Source organism: Oncorhynchus gorbuscha, linkage group LG14, assembly GCF_021184085.1.
Source record: "Oncorhynchus gorbuscha isolate QuinsamMale2020 ecotype Even-year linkage group LG14, OgorEven_v1.0, whole genome shotgun sequence".
Classification (NCBI taxonomy): domain Eukaryota; kingdom Metazoa; phylum Chordata; class Actinopteri; order Salmoniformes; family Salmonidae; genus Oncorhynchus; species Oncorhynchus gorbuscha.
The window spans coordinates 51,572,333-51,590,024 of record NC_060186.1 but is presented as its reverse complement, the minus strand read 5'-3'; the positions used below and the strand labels follow the sequence as shown (position 1 = coordinate 51,590,024).

Here is a 17,692-nt window from a genome sequence, read left to right as displayed (position 1 = left end):
TGGCAGATCTGGAAGATTCTGGCTGACTGGCAGATCTGGAAGATTCTGGCTGACTGGCAGATCTGGAAGAATCTGGCTGCTCCTTGCAGACTGGCAGCTCCTTGCAGACTGGCAGCTCCTTGCAGACTGGCAGCTCCTTGCAGACTGGCAGCTCCTTGCAGACTGGCAGCTCCTTGCAGACTGACAGCTCTGGCTGCTTCATGCAGACTGACATCTCTGGCTGCTTCATGCAGACTGACAGCTCTGACTGCTCCATGCAGGCTGGCAGCTCTGACTGCGCTGAACAGACAGGAGACTCCGGTAGCGCAGGAGAGGAGAAAGGCTCCGACAGCGCTGGAGAGGCGGGAGACAGCGCTGGAGAGGCGGGAGACAGCGCTGGAGAGGCGGGAGACTCCGACAGCGCAGGAGAGGCGAGGCGCACTGTAGGCCTGATGCGTGGTGCTGGCACTGGTGGTACTGGGCCGAGGACACGCACAGGAAGCCTGGTGCGGGGAGCTGCTACCGGAGGGCTGGGGTGTGGAGGTGGTACTGGATAGACCGGACCGTGCAGGCGCACTGGAGCTCTTGAGCACCGAGCCTGCCCAACCTTACCTGGTTGAATACTCTCGGTCGCCCTGCCAGTACGGCAAGGTGGAATAGCCCGCACAGGGCTATGCAGGCGAACCGGAGACACCGAGCGCAAGGCTGGTGCTATGTAAGCCGGCCCAAGGAGACGCACTGGGGACCAGATGCGTAGAGCCGGCTTCATGGCATTTGGCTCGACGCTCAATCTAGCCCGGCCGATACGCGGAGCTGGAATATACCGCACCGGGCTATGCACCCGCACTGGGGACACCGTGTGCACCACTGCATAACACGGTGCCTGCCCGGTCTTTCCAGCCCCCCGGTAAGCACAGGGAGTTTGCGCAGGTCTCCTACCTGGCGTAGCCATACCCCCTGTAAGCCCCCCCCCCCAAGACATTTTTGGGGCTGACTCCCGGGCTTCCTTGCCAACCGTGTTCCCTCATAACGCCGGCTCATCTCTCCGGCTGCCTCTGCTCTCCTCGCTGCCTCCACCTGTTCCCATGGAAGGCGATCCCTTCCCGCCAGGATCTCCTCCCATGTGTAGCAACCCTTGCCATCCAATATATCATCCCATGTCCATTCCTCCTTGCGCCGCTGTTGCTGCCTTTGTTGCCTCTCCTGCCTGTTGACACGCTGCTTGGTCCTGTGGTGGGTGATTCTGTCACGGTTTTTATGTGGTGAAGGAGAGTCGGACCAAACTGCAGCGTGTATATTGCGATCCATGTTTAATCAAATAAACGTAACACGAATCAATACATAAAAACACTACAAAACAATAAACGAAACGAAAACCGAAAACAGCCTATACTTGTGTCAACTAACACAGAACAAGGACATCTGGACACTAAGGACAATCACCCACAACACAACCAAAGAATATGGCTGCCTAAATATGGTTCCCAATCAGAGACAACGATAAACACCTGCCTCTGATTGAGAACCACTTCAGACAGCCATAGACTAACCTAGAACACCCCACTAAGCTACAATCCCACTATCTACACACCACATACAAAAACCCATGTCACACCCTGGCCTGACCAAATACATGAAGAAAAACACAAAATACTACGACCAGGGCGTGACAAATGTGTCCCTGAACAAAGGGGGGGTCAAAATCAAAAGTAACAGTCAGTATCTGGTGTGGCCACCAGCTGCATTAAGTACTGCAGTGCATCTCCTCCTCATGGACTGCACCAGATTTGCCAGTTCTTGCTGTGAGATATTACCCCCACTCTTCCACCAAAGCGCCTACTAGTTCCCGGACATTTCTGGGGGGAATGGCCCTAGCCCTCACCCTCCGATCCAACAGGTCCCAGACGTGCTCAATGGGATTGGGATCCGGGCTCTTCGCTAGCCATGGCAGGACACGGACATTCCTGTCTTGCAGGAAATCATGCACAGAATGAGCAGTATGGCTGGTGGCATTGTCATTGTCATGCTAGAGGCTGGTGGCATTGTCATGAGCCTGCAGGAAGGGTACCACATGAGGGAGGAGGATGTCTTCCCTGTAACGCACAGGGTTGAGATTGCCTGCAATGACAACAAGCTCAGTCCGATGATGCTGTGACATACTTTCCCAGACCATGATGGACCCTCCACCTCCAAATCGATCCCGCTCCCGAGTACAGGCCTCGGTGTAACGCTCATTCCTTTGACGATAAACGTGAAGCCGACCATCACCCCTGGTGAGATAAAACTGCGAATCGCAGGGATTGTGTATTCCTGGTGTAACTCGGGCAGTTGTTGTTGCCATCCTGTATCTGTCCTGCAGGTGTGGTGTTCGGATGTACCAATCCTGTGCAGGTGTTGTTACACGTGGTCTGCCACTGCGAGGACGATCAGCTGTCCATCCTTTCTCCCTGTAGCGCTGTCTTAGGCGTCTCACAGTACGGACATTGCAATTCATTGCCCTGGCCACATCTGTAGTCCTCATGCCTTCTTGCAGCATGCCTAAGGCACGTTCACGCAGATGAGCAGGGACCCAATCTTTCGATTTTGGTGTTTTTCAGAGTCAGTAGAAAGGTCTCTTTAGTGTCCGACGTTTTCATAACTGACATTAATTGCCTACCGTCTGTAAGCAGTTAGTGTCTTAATGACCATTCCACAGGTGAATGTTCATTAATTGTTTATGGTTCATTGAACAAGCATGGGAAACAGTGTTTAAACCCTTTACAATGAAGATCTGTGAAGTTATTTGGATTTTTACGAATTATCTTTGAAAGACAGGGTCCTGAAAAAGGGACTTTTCTTTGTTTGCTGAATTTATATACTGTTCTCATCCATCTACTGTCACGCCTTGGTCATTGTATTTTGTGTTTTTGTTATATGTTTGGGTATGCCAGGGTGTGACATGGGTTTATATGTTGTGTTTCGTATTGGGGTTTTATTAGCATTGGGATTGTGTATGATTAGGGGTGTGTCTAGTTAGGCTTGGCTGCCTGAGGCGGTTCTCAATTGGAGTCAGGTGCTTGTCGTTGTCTCTGATTGGGAACCGTATTTAGGTAGCCTGAGTTCGCTTTGTATTTTGTGGGTGTTCCTGTCTCTGTGTAGTAGTCACCAGATAGGCTGTAATTAGTTTCACGTTCCGTTCTGTTGTTTTTGTATTTCAGTTATTTCATGTACCGCGATAATTTCATTAAAGTCATGAGTAACCTACACGCTGCATTTCGGTCTGACTCTCTTCTTTCTACAGACAAACGCCGTTACAGAAACACCCAACACTCACGGACCGAGCAGCGTGTGAACTGGCAGGAGCTAAAGGAGGACGTTATGGACGGTAGAGGCATGGAGTATACGACGTGGGAAGAAATCGACAGGTGGGCGGCGGACCCAGAGCGAGTGCAGGAGCCCACCTGGGATTCCCTGCAGCAGTGCGAAGAGGGTTATAGACTAATGGAGTCAAAAAGGAAAACACGGGGACACAGAGCGAAAACCGAAAGTAACCCCCAAATATTTATTAGGGGAGAGCGCAGAGAGAGAGTGGCTGAGTCAGGAGTCAGACCTGAGCCTACTCTCCCTGTTAATCTTGAAGAGCAGTTGCAGTGGGAGAGGAGATTTGCATGTAGACGGAAATGATGGCGCAACCGTGAACTTCGCCGTCCGCTCTTCATTCAACAGGCGACAGTGTTAGGGCCAAACAATTTGTCTGCACCACTTGGAGATTTGGACATGGGAGGAGGAATTAGACGGAAAAGGACCCTGGGCGCAGCCGGGAGAATATCGCCGTCCTCTCTTCATTCAACAGACGACAAACGCTGTTACATCTACAAACAATACCCCGTAATGAAATGTTTGCAAATTAAATACAGACCTATACAGTAAAGTAAACATTTTGGACACCTACTCATTCAAGGATTTGTCTTTATTTTTTACTATTTTCTACATTGTAGAACAAGCAAAAAATAAAGAAAAATCCTTGAATGAGTAGGTGTATCCAAACCTTTGACTGGTACTGTAAGTATTCACACCCCTGAGTCAATACTTTGTAGAATCACCTTTGGCAGCAATTAAAGATTTCTTTCTGGGTAAGTCTCTAAGAGATTTCCACCCCTAGATTGCGCATCAATTGCCCATTATTCTTTTTAAAATGGTTGAAGCTCAGTGAAATTGGTTGTTGATAATTACTAGACAACCATTGTCAGGTCTTGCCATATTTTCAAAACTGTAACTCAGGGACATTCACTGTCTTCTTGGTAAGCAACTCCAATGTATATTTGGCTTTGTATTTAAGGTTATTGTCCTGCTGAAAGGTGAATTCATCTCCCAGTGTCTGGTGGAAAGCAGGCTGAAGCTGGTTTTCCTCTAGCATTTTGCCTGTGCTTAGCTCCATTCAGTTGATTTTTTATCCTGAAAAACTCCCAAGTCCTTAACGATTACAAGCATACCCATAACATGATGCAGCCACCACTATGCTTGAAAATATAGAGAGTGGTACTCAATAATGTGTTGTATTGGATTTGCCCCAAACATAACACTTTGTATTCATGACAAAAAGTTAATTACTTTGCCACATTTTTTGAGGTATTTCGTTATTGCCTTGTTAAAAACAGGATGCATGTTTTGGAATACTTTTATTACGTATAGGCTTACTTCTTTTCACTTTAAAAAAATCATGTTAAACACATTATTGCAACTTAAACTATCCATGCAACTTATTATGTGACTTGTTGAGCACATTTTTACTCCCGACCTTATTTAGGCTTGCCATAAAGGGTTTGAATACTTATTGACTCAAGACATTTTAGCTTTACATTTGTAATTATTTTGTTAAAAAAATTGACATTTTGTGGTATTGTGTGTATGCCAGTGACAAACAAATCTCTATATAATCAATTTTAAATTCAGTCTGTAACACAAATTGTGGAAAAAGTCAAGGGGCGTGAATAATTTCTGAAAGCACTGTACCTGCACTCTAATTCTCTGTTCCCATAGGATAACACTTTGGAGAACCCTTTTGGTTCCAGGTAGAACCCTTTTGGGTTCCATGTATAAGAAGGTTCTACATGGAACCCAAAAGGGTTCTACCTGGAACCAAAACGGGTTCTCCAATGGGAACAGCCAAACATCCCTTTGGAACATTTTTTTAAATTAAGAGTGTAGGATATGATTGGTCAATCACTACTTCTAATATGTATTCTACTGTCATAGATAGTACAGTGATGATAACCACGGCCTCTGAGTTTGGTAACTGTTTGGGTCATGCCTGATCAAGAACACCTGTGTATTAGAGGAGCTAAGTTGTGCATGCATCTCTAGACACAGAGTAGACATGTTGTTCTGGATGGAACCCTGGCACTGCAGGACACCACAAACCGTCCCCACGACAACAGTAGCTCTTTCAGCCAAACAGCACGTCCCACTCCCTCCCATTCAGAGTCTGAACAGTAGACTACACTTCAGCACAGAACAAAGAACACTTCACATTTACCAAACAATCCTTGGGCTGTTAACAGTGCACATTTATGTGTGATTGAACTCGCGTCTTTGGTTATTTTCAGATGCACCTTTTATGAGCAGAAAAAAGACCTTGAGGAAACATTCAATAAGCTAAGGTGACCAGATTTTGGAAATTAAAATGTTTGCAATAGTCCTTTCAATTGAATTATAATTGATATATAACACAAATTGATTACCCATCGGGGACATTTTTGGGGACAGCTCTAGCCGGGGTCAGGCCACCAAAACCATGGACTGTACCCAGAAATTGGGGGAGTCTGGTCACCCTACAATAAGAGGTGGCTAGTAACTAGGCCTATTACAAAACCACATCTGGAATGTGTCTAAGTCAGGGAGAATTCCAATACAACTAGCTAATAATGGAATGCATTACTACAATATTGTTTAAAGAAAGCCTAATTCTCCAAAGCAAAGAACACACGTTTTGGTATCAAAGCAGAAGTCTGGCACTCAGCCCTTATTAGAGAGTACTGAACAGTCGCTACCCAGCCCACAAACACAACATTTCCTCTCAGAGGACTCTGAATATCTCAGTGTTCCACTGACGACAGCAGGGACCTGCTCTTTTGCTGCTGTTTTTCCCTCCACCACCTCAGATGAGGTGGATTACATGTACAATTTCCAGATCATTGTTGAAATATATATCAAGAGGGACTTTGGGCAAACGGAGCGGTGTCAGAATCAGTGTTTTTGTGTATGTTATCAGCTTGCTGCAGACTGCTCCCTGCCCCCCACTTCCTGTCTCTCAGCCAGGAAACCAATGACTGGGCCTGGACACACTACTACAGCCAACCTGCACACTGAGCCCGCTGTCCTAGCACACAGCACTGACACATGTCAACAGAAAACCCTGGCCAGACCATGTGTTACACTAACATACCAGTACACTAGCATGACCACTACATGTTTATGGCTCATTAGCTGTTTCCATACCGCCACTTTTACACATTTCTGCCCGAAATAATTTCTCTGAATAGTACAACGGATGGTGATATGGTGCTAACAGAACTTGAGAATAAATCAACCACATCAACATGGGCTGTAGAATGGAATGCCAGATGCAAAAATGCAAAGTCAAAATCTGTTTAAATTAGCCTTAATCTCGGTTATATCCTAATAGAAGGCAAGTGTCCTCTTTACATATTCACATCTGTTTTAAATAGCACACCCATATGTCTGTGTATTTCTTTTGAGGAGCTTGCTTTGTGAGTAAGCATACAGCAACATGAACACATATGAGAAAAGAGTACGGGTAATACATCTATTCAAGTTTGAGAAAATCTACTTACACAAATTTTTCTTCATGAGCACTTCGGCACGCAATGCAGAAGCAGAGTGAGGAAGTGCTAAAGGATTCAGAATACGTTGACATGAAACTCAACTCAGGAACTGGATTAGCCAACCACCTTCACAAAACACAGCAGCAACAACAAAAAAGAAGACATTTTGAATACAAGCTGTGCAATGAGAAAGGTCCATGACCCGTACGCCACTTTGTGTTTTTTGGCCTAGTTTTCAGGAAGAATTCATACGATCAAAGGAGTAAAACAATATTTAACATTTCTACACATGCTATATACATACAAAACAATTTCATACAATCTTTTGGCAATGAAGCATCAATGCAGAGGGAAACATAATCAAGGTACCAGCTTTATTGCAGAACAGTTGAAGCCTGCTTCCTTCCAGACAGCTAGTAAATCTGCCTCTATGTTCACCATTAGACTGGCTGACTGGGATGTTTAAGTACACTTCTAAAACCATGGATTTAGGTTACTTGTTAATTAGCCTTTTTAATTGGGTGTTTTGTCAGACCTTCTGTCTGTATCCATATAGATCAATAATGCTAGTCTAAGTCTACATTTTAGACTGGGTCTGGACAGCCAGACTAGACCCATGGTCTCTATTCCAAGGCCTCTACAATATCCCCCAGTCAATTAATTATCATGGTCATTCCAGAAGCTTTCAGCTCCACTTTTAAGTTAAAAACAGAAGTCAACTAAACTTCTACAATGGATCTCTCCAGCTCTTACGTCCATCTCTCCCCTCTTTCTCCACTAGATAAGAACAGATAGATGCTGTTTTGGGAAGTTGGAGCTGTCATTCATTGTGAAATTCAAAGGAAGCTGAAAGTTGGTACTCAGAAGAGTCTTTCTACACAGTAAGAGTTCCTTAGTCGGCAGTTATTTTGTCAGTGTTAGTTTCCGGCTTGTCAGGGCAACAGTGTGAGTGTATTGCCCAACCTTTTACATGACACAGCGCAGTAACAACAGTCTCATACACAGTTGAATCCATCTCAGCCAAATAGTACTTGCAGTCTTATCAATATTATCCTTATGTGTAAGACTGAATCCAAACCATGACCGTATTGAGTTAAAAAAATATATTGAATGCACAATGTTGTCAAACTCAGAGACAGCTAGCTTGGAGGTGTTGTCAGTCACGTTAGTCTGCATGAGTTCATACCTCAGGCCTCCAGCTCTTCTGTCAGGAATGATCCTTTTCAGCCTTCTCCCCTCAGCTCCCCTCTCGGCTCCTGCAGCACCCATGAAAGAACAAGCCTGTGAAACATCTCCAGTGTGTTTATGTAACTGTGTACAGCCTGCCAGAGGCACGCAGGCCAGCCTTTCACTGCTGCTCATTCCTATGCAACCCACACATCTAGTACCACAAGTTTTAGAGGCGCGTTGGAGTAGATTCGGAATCTGAAATGGTTTTTAGCAGCTAGTGATTATCTGTCATCTGTTCCTGATCTACCAAGCCAGTGAGAACAGGAAGGGGCTGTTCTAAGATGCATTCTTATAGGAGTGAAAGAAAGGAGATATCATCCGTGAATGTGATACAGTACTTTATGTCCTAAAATATTAGATAAAGACTATTTCCCCAAGCAGTTGATAAGTTCTAAAACAAAAAGTAGACCAGACTTACCCTAAAAAACGATCCTCCAAATTGAAAGACAAACCCTGAGGAATAACAGAAATCTCAACCACAAAGAATAAACTGAGGACAAAAGCAAAACAGTCTGTTGAATTGAACAAAGACCACTACACCAAGACACCGTCGGCTGTTCAGACTGCCAAAACCTGCTGAGAGGAACTACCACTGTGGCTAATAAATCCTACATTAGCACTTACATTTCAATAAGGAATGCAATCCTTCAGGACGTTCATCTCTTCTAATGTGAATAGGTATAGCTCATTCTATTGTCAAAGAAAGTGTTATAGGTCAAACTGCAAATTCTCAGCACTTCTAAAAGCGGTGAAAATTATGAGCACATGCACTTCACATGACATATTATACCTGTGCCAATATTATTCTGACAAAACATTCAATCCTTTGAACTGAGATTAGAAGATCCTCAGAAATACGGTAGAGGACAAATGAGAAATACAATGCTCCTGAAATCAGAATAAAACTGCTGGAAAACAAGATAAGGCTGACATCATGCAGTGATTGGGTGAGGTATGTGGTAGTAGACAGACGGGCGGATGGCTAATCAATGTCTCTTCATTATTGATGAGGCTGCTTCTTCATCTGCAGGAAGTTAGGATCCATTAACTCCTCGTCTTACCTCCTGTTGTCACCCACCTCCGACCTTCCTCCATTAACATCACCATCACACCACCTCACTGGGGACTGTCTGGCTGACATTGAGCAGTCTGACCTACACCAACTAGAACAAAAGACATGCTTCAGCAAGTTGGGTCGATATGATTGTAATGTGTGCAGTGCATCTCCATACGTTACCTTTATGCAAGTGGCTGGTTGGTGGAGCGTCTTCGGTTTGTCGTTCCTAGGGAGATCTGGTTGATTTGTTTCCATCTTCTTAAATGTTACTTACGAGAAGTGATGGATTGATACTATTAGTGTCCACATCTTATAACGCAACAGGACGAGACCCAAATGCAGACACAGGAGGCAGATGGTTTGAGTCTCTAATATTTATTAATAGACAAGGGGCAGGCAAGAGGCAGGTCGAGGACAGGCAGAAGTTCGTAAACCAGGTCAGAGTCAGAAGGGTACAGAACGGCAGGCAGGCTCGAGGTCAGGGCAGGCAGAATAATATGGCAGGCGGGGTCAGGGCAGGCCAGAAAAGGTTGGAACTGGGAGGACTCGAAAACAGGTACTAGACTAACAGGAGTGTGGAAAAATATACGCTGGTAGGCTTGACGAGACAAGACTAACTGGCAACAGACAAACAGAAACCACTGGTATAAATACACAGGGGATAATGAGAACAAATGGGAGACACCTGGTGGGGTGGAGACAAGCACAAGACAGGTGAAACAGATCAGGGTGTGACAGTACTCCCCCCCCCCCTCCCCCTCTAGGGGCACCACCTGGCGTCCTACGCGGGCACATACCTGTTTGACCGGGATGCCGGCGGTGAAAGTCAGCGATGAGGGCCGTGTCCAGGATGTCCTTAACGGGGACCCAGCACCTCTCCTCCGGGCCATAACCCTCACAGTCAACCAGGTACTGGAAAGCCCTGCCCCGAGGTCGAACACTCAGGAGGCACCTCACCATGTGTGCCGGATGGCCATCGATGAGACGGGGAGGGTCAGGGGAGGGAGGAGGGGGGGGCCTGGAAACAGATCAGGGTGTGACACATCTTCAAGACTTACTCCGATCCAATTAGCTTTTACTGAGGAGCTTTCGTGAAGCTTCCCTTTGGAATGCTATCCATGTAGTCATGACAACAGCCATGCTCCTTTTGGTGATCTGCTTTCTGGAAGTGTTAAGTTTTCATGGAGCGTGTGATATTGACCATTCCATGATGAAAATGTGCCATTTGCAGCATCATATGAACAAATTAGTGATATTTAAGTTTTACTACCTCATCTAACAGCATTATTTATGGGGCAGCAGGTAGCCTAGTGGTTAGAGACAGGTAGCCTAGTGGTTAGAGACAGGTAGTCTAGTGGTTAGAGACAGGTAGCCTAGTGGTTAGAGACAGGTAGCCTAGTGGTTAGAGACAGGTAGCCTAGTGGGTAGAGACAGGTAGCCTAGTGGTTAGAGACAGGTAGCCTAGTGGTTAGAGACAGGTAGCCTAGTGGGTAGAGACAGGTAGCCTAGTGGTTAGAGACAGGTAGCCTAGTGGTTAGAGACAGGTAGCCTAGTGGGTAGAGACAGGTAGCCTAGTGGTTAGAGACAGGTAGCCTAGTGGTTAGAGACAGGTAGCCTGGTGGTTAGAGACAGTTAGCCTAGTGGTTAGAGACAGGTAGCCTAGTGGTTAGAGACAGGTAGCCTGGTGGTTAGAGACAGGTAGCCTGGTGGTTAGGCCAGTAACCGTAAAGGTTTCTGGATCGAATCCCAGAGCTGACAAGTTAGAAGTCTGTCATTCTGCCCCTGAACAAGGCAGTTAACCCACTGTTCCCCGGTAGGCTGTCATTGTAAATAAGAATTTGTTCTTAGCTGACTTGCCTAGTTACATAAAAAAAAATATTGTGACACAGGTTTAATTTATAGAATAAATAGTTTCACAAGATTGTATCTATGGCATAATTCCTGTTCAATAGCCAGCAGTACGACATCAAGTCAATAATGAATCTCATTATCAAACACGGATCTGCATATTTATACAAATTTGTGAGAATACAACACACACGCATGCATGTACACACACAGTGACAAGTCACAAATAATATTCAGTACATTACTGTTTCAAACATTGTGTCATTTTTGCTTTTTTCACTGACTCCTTGTCCCAGTCCACATCCAAATCATCATCATCGAAGTTGGAGGAGCAGGACATAGAGAAGCCAGAGAAAAGCCCAGCCTAAAACACTTCCTCTTTTTAGGGTTGCCAGCAGAATCTCCAGCAGGGGTCTGGCCCTTACTGTTGACTGTCCATAAGTCTTTGCCTCCACTAACCCTAGCCTCAGTCCTATCCTCTGTAGAGGCTTTAGCTTGCGTCCCTGTCCTCTGCTGTATGTTGGTGATAGCGTGTGTCCTTGTGTCCTGTTGCCCTGCTTTAAGCTCTATGGAGGGGGTTACCTAAGCCCCTGATGTAGGAGTTGTTTTTGGGGTTGTAAACTTCCTGGTCTTTTGTGGTTGTGGAGGAGAACCTGGAGAGTTTGGCCAGGGTAGAGGCCGCCACAGCGGGCTTTGGGTGGTCTGGCTTGAATTGGGGGTGGTGGGGGCTCTGTGGGGGTTGTTGATGTACATCTGTTCTCACCTGGAGCCATACTGCTTGGTCTGCTCAGCAGCTGCTGGCGTTTCTGCTCTGTCCCATGACCCCTACCCCCACTACCACTACCACCCTCTGCCCTGGGACCTCTGGGCTCAGGTCACATGACACCTCAGTGAAAAAGTATTTATCGTCAGACTGAACCCTCAGTCTCGACTTCTTGGCTTCACTGCTGCCCTCTGCTGGCCTGTCTTTGTAACACTGTTTCTCACTCTCCCTTTTCTGTTCAGTCTTTCTCTGTAGCAGAAGAAGATATGTTATGATTGTCTCTATTCTCTGGGTTTGCTTTGCTATGTGGACCTCTATGCTCTGTTTGAAAGTCTGAGCTGTCAGGATAAGGGGAGAGGTTGAGTGTGGGACATATTCTCTCTTGCCTTAAATGTGAACCCTGTGAACTAAGAGTGCAGTTCTTCTCCCCATGCCCCCACAGTATCAGAGGGGTCTTGGTCTCCAGACGGAAGGTTACAAGGGACATAGTTCTTCTTTGAGTTGCATTTCTTCCCTGCTCGAGGTGTGCTGTGGGAGGGCAGGGAGTCTGTGGAGAAGGCCTGCTCTAGATGGTCTAGATGGCAGGTTTCGGGCCTGCTTTGAGGAAGAGTTGTGGTTATCTTGTGTGGATGTTGCGGTTGTGTTGTGTGGATGTTGTAATGGGTGGCGAGTGAGTGGAACCAGTCCAGTCCAGTCTCTGAGTCTGTGGTGATGTCAGAGCACCACGGACCCCTTATTGGAGCGTTGGAGCTCTTCTCTACGTAATGACAACCAAAGCTCAGATCACTGTGTTGTGCAGAGGAGTACATTTTTATGTTCTACTTTAGGGTAGCATGGCCCATTATTCTGCAGCCTAAAGAAAGCACAATGACTCACTGTATATGAGAGGGAATTCTTAATCCTTCACGGAGAATTGTATTCAGTATTTTCACTGGGCTAGGGTTTAGAGATAATATGTTGGTGGGGAGATGTTATAAGTTTAAAAAATATATATTTCACCTTTATTTAACCAGGTAGGCTAGTTGAGAACAAGTTCTCATTTGCAACTGCGACCTGGCCAAGATAAAGCAAAGCAGTGTGAACAGACAACACAGAGTTACACATGGAGTAAACAATTAACAAGTCAATAACACAGTAGAAAAAAAGAACAAAAAGAGTCTATATACATTGTGTGCAAAAGGCATGAGGAGGTAGGCGAATAATTACAATTTTGCAGATTAACACTGGAGTGATAAATGATCAGATGGGCATGTACAGGCAGAGATATTGGTGTGCAAAAGAGCAGAAAAGTAAATAAATATAAACAGTATGGGGATGAGGTAGGTAAAATTGGGTGGGCTATTTAACGATAGACTATGTACAGCTGCAGCGATCGGTTAGCTGCTCAGATAGCAGATGTTTGAAGTTGGTGAGGGAGATAAAAGTCTCCAACTTCAGCAAGTTTTGCAATTCGTTCTAGTCACAGGCAGCAGAGAACTGGAACGAAAGGCGGCCAAATGAGGTGTTGGCTTTAGGGATGATCAGTGAGATACACCTGCTGGAGCGCGTGCTACGGGTGGGTGTTGCCATCGTGACCAGTGAACTGAGATAAGGCGGAGCTTTACCTAGCATGGACTTGTAGATGACCTGGAGCCAGTGGGTCTGGCGACGAATATGTAGCGAGGGACAGCCGACTAGAGCATACAGGTCGCAGTGGTGGCTGGTATAAGGTGCTTTAGTAACAAAACAGATGGCACTGTGATAAACTGCATCCAGTTTGCTAAGTAGAGTATTGGAAGCTATTTTGTAGATGACATCGCTGAAGTCGAGGATCGGTAGGATAGTCAGTTTTACTAGCGTAGGTTTGGCGGCGTGAGTGAAGGAGGCTTTGTTGCGGAATAGAAAGCCGACTCTAGATTTGATTTTAGATGTTTGATATGAGTCTGGAAGGAGAGTTTACAGTCTAGCCAGACACCTAGGTACTTATAGATGTCCACATATTCTAGGTCGGAAACCATCCAGGGTGGTGATGCTAATCGGGCGTGCGGGTGCAGGAAGCGAACGGTTGAAAAGCATGCATTTGGTTTTACTAGCATTTAAGAGCAGTTGGAGGCCACGGAAGGAGTGTTGTATGGCATTGAAGCTCGTTTGGAGGTTAGATAGCACAGTGTCCAAGAACAGGCCGGAAGTATACAGAGTGGTGTCGTCTGCGTAGAGGTGGATCAGTGAATCGCCCGCAGCAAGAGCAACATCATTGATATATACAGAGAAAAGAGTCGGCCCGAGAATTAAACCCTGTGGCACCCCCATAGAGACTGCCAGAGGACCGGACAGCATGCCCTCCGATTTGACACACTGAACTCTGTCTGCAAAGTAGTTGGTGAACCAGGCAAGGCAGTCATTAGAAAAACCGAGGCTCCTGAGTCTGCCGATAAGAATATGGTGATTGACAGAGTCGAAAGCCTTGGCCAGGTTGATGAAGACGGCTGCACAGTACTGTCTTTTATTGATGGCGGTTATGATATCGTTTAGTACCTTGAGCGTGGCTGAGGTGCACCCGTGACCGGCTCGGAAACCAGATTGCACAGCGGAGAAGGTACGGTGGGATTCGAGATGGTCAGTGACCTGTTTGTTGACTTGGCTTTCATAGACCTTAGATAGGCAGGGCAGGATGGATATAGGTCTGTAACAGTTTGCGTCCAGGGTGCCACCCCCTTTGAAGAGGGGGATGACTGCGGCAGCGTTCCAATCCTTGGGGATCTCAGACGATATAAAAGAGAGGTTGAACAGGCTGGTAATAGGGGTTGCGACAATGGCGGCAGATAGTTTCAGAAATAGAGGGTCCAGATTGTCAAGCCCAGCTGATTTGTACGGGTCCAGGTTTTGCAGCTCTTTCAGAACATCTGCTATCTGGATTTAGGTAAAGGACAACCTGGAGAGGCTTGGGCGAGTAGCTGTGGGGGGGGGGGGGGGGGGGGGGGGGCGGAGTTGTTGGCCGAGGTTGGAGTAGCCAGGAGGAAGGCATGGCCAGCCGTTGAGAAATGCTTGTTGAAGTTTTCGATAATCATGGATTTATCGGTGGTGACCGTGTTACCTAGCCTCAGTGCAGTGGGCAGCTGGGAGGAGGTGCTCTTTTTCTTGTTCTTGTTTTGGAGTTAGAGCTACAGGATGCACATTTCTGCCTGAAGAAGCTGGCCTTTGCTTTATTGGTTCCTGACTTCCCTGAACAGTTGCATATCGCGGGAACTTTTTGATGCTATTGCAGTCCGCCACAGGACGTTTTTGTGCTGGTCGAGGGCAGTCAGGTCTGGAGTGAACCAAGGGCTGTATCTGTTCTTAGTTCTGCATTTCTTTAACAGAGCATGCTTATCTAAAATGGTGAGGAAGTTACTTTTAAAGAATGACCGGGCATCCTCAACTGACGGGATGAGGTCAATATCCTTCCAGGATACCCGGGCCAGGTCGATTAGAAAGGTCTGCTCGCAGAAGTGTTTTAGGGAGCGTTTGACAGTGATGAGGGGTGGTCGTTTGACTGCGGATCCGTAGCGGATACAGGAAATGAGGCAGTGATCGCTGAGATCCTGATTGAAGACAGTGGAGGTGTATTTGGAGGGCCAGTTGGTCAGGATGACGTCTATGAGGGTGCCCTTGTTTACAGATTCAGGGTTGTACCTGGTGGGTTCCTTGATGATTTGTGTGAGATTGAGGGCATCTAGCTTAGATTGCGCTGCCGGGGTGTTAAGCATATCCCAGTTTAGGTCACCTAACAGAACAAACTCTGAAGCTAGATGGGGGGCGATCAACTCACAAATGGTGTCCAAGGCACAGCTGGGAGCTGAGGGGGGTCGGTAGCAGGCGGCAACAGTGAGAGACTTATTTCTGGAGAGAGTCATTTTTAAATTAGTAGTTCGAACTGTTTGGGTATGGACCTGGAAAGTATGACATTACTTTGCAGGCTATCTCTACAGTAGACTGCAACTCCTCCCCCTTTGGCAGTTCTATCTTGACGGAAAATGTTATATTTGGGTATGGAAATCTCAATTTTTGTTGACCTTCCTGAGCCAGGATTCAGACATGGCAAGGACATCAGGGTTAGCGGAGTGTGCTAAAGCAGTGAGTAAAACAAACTTAGGGAGGAGACTTCTGATGCTTCTGATAAGTGGGATTTATACTGAACAAAAATATAAACGCAACATGTAAAGTGTTGGTCCCATGTTACATGATCTGAAATTAAAGATCCCAGAAATGTTCCATAGCCACAAAAATCTTATTTCTCTCAAATGTTGTGCACAAATTAGTTCACATCCCTGTAAGTGAGAATTTCTCATTTGCCAAGATAATTCATCCACCTGACAGGTGTGGCATATCAAGAATCTGATTAAACAGCATGATCGTTACATAGGTTCACCTTGTGCTGGGGACAATAAAAGGCAACTCTAAAATGTGCAGTTTTGGACAGCTGATGAAACTGTGGATTTGCACAACTGAAGAATTTCTGCACAAACAGTCAGAACCCCTCTCTGGGAAGCTCATCTGCGTGCTCGTCATCCTTACCAGGGTCTTGGCCTGACTGCAGTTCGGTGTGTCGTAAGCGACTTCAGTGGGCAAATACCTTCAATGGTCACTGGCATGCTGGAGAAGTGTCATCTAGATAGCAGGCAGCGTGTATGGCATTGTGTGGTTGAGCAGTTTGCTGATGTCAACGTTGTGAACAGAGTGCCCCGTGGTGGCGGTGGGTTTAAGCTACGGACAACGAACAGAATTGCATTTTATCGATGGCAATTTAAATGCACAGAAATACCGTGACGAGATCCTGAGGCCCATTGTCATGCCATTCATCCGCCGCCATCAGCCCAGGTTTTATTGCGCATGATAATGCACAATACCATGTCGCAAGGATCTGTACACAATTTGTGGAAGCTCAAAATGTCCCAATTCTTCCATGGCCTGCATACTAACCAGATATGTCATCCCTTGAACAACTTTGGGATGCTCTGGATCGATGTGTATGACAGCGTGTTCCAGTTCCAATATCCAGCAACTTCGCACAGGCATTGAAGATGAGCGGGACAACATTCCACAGGCAACAATCAACAGCTTGATCAACTCTATGTGAAGGAGATGTGTCGTGCTGCATGAGGCAAATAAAGGTCACACCAGATACTGACTGCTTTTCTGATCCACATTCCTACCTTTTTTCTTGAAAGGTATCTGTGACCAACAGATGCATATCTGTATTCCCAGTCATGTGAAATCCATAGATTAGGACCTAATGAATTTATTTCCATTGACGGATTTCCATATATGAACTGTAACTCAGTAAAACCTTTGAAATTGCTGCATGTTGCATTTATATCATTTGTTCAGTGTAGTTTGAAAATAGTATGTGTGTGTGCTTAGTCTGGGCATTTCGTACTCTTGACAGCTTTCCCATTTTCCAGTTCTGCATAGGTTCATACACCACAAAACGTTGTCCTTTGAGTCTCCACAATTATAACTGGCGCTCATCGTCTCACCTTGAGAGCCTGTCCATCTCCTTGTTGAGGATGTGTAGGAGCTGGAGTCCCTCCAGAACGAACTGACACTGTGTCCGGTACTGCTGACTGGGGACAGGAGAGCGCCCCCTAAGGCTCAGACACACAACCAATCTCCCAGACACTTGCCTTTCCATTTCCATTTCATGTGATGCGTGTCCTGAAGTGTTGGGCTAATGACATTACACTCAATGAAATTGCAAAATGTGATGTCATATCACGGTTTCCTAGCTGCGCAGTGCACTCCGTGACAGAGACCTCGACAACAGCATCCTCCACATGGAAACATCAACCTGGCACGTGCTGCAAGGGACCAAGGGAAACATAATACGCTGTCTGATCACATATGAACGACTATAGTATAAAACATTCGTATAATAAATATGATTCTAAATATGAATTATTACAGTTTCAGTAAATACTAAACACCTTAGTAAATTAACTAAACCTAATTGAGTGCAGAAGGAAAATAATGATA

At 45.9% G+C, this 17,692-nt stretch overlaps 1 protein-coding gene across 1 annotated transcript in view; it reads right to left on the bottom strand.

The window, feature by feature from the left end:
* cep85l (centrosomal protein 85, like) overlaps positions 1–6,924 on the bottom strand; it is an 87,481-nt gene extending 80,557 nt beyond the window's left edge. Inside the window, exon 1 of the mRNA XM_046298365.1 lies at positions 6,813–6,924. Coding sequence (XP_046154321.1) covers positions 6,813–6,828 — 16 coding nt within the window. The 5' untranslated portion in view covers positions 6,829–6,924. The remainder of the gene's footprint in view (positions 1–6,812) is intronic.
* Positions 6,925–17,692: the final 10,768 nt, after the last annotated feature.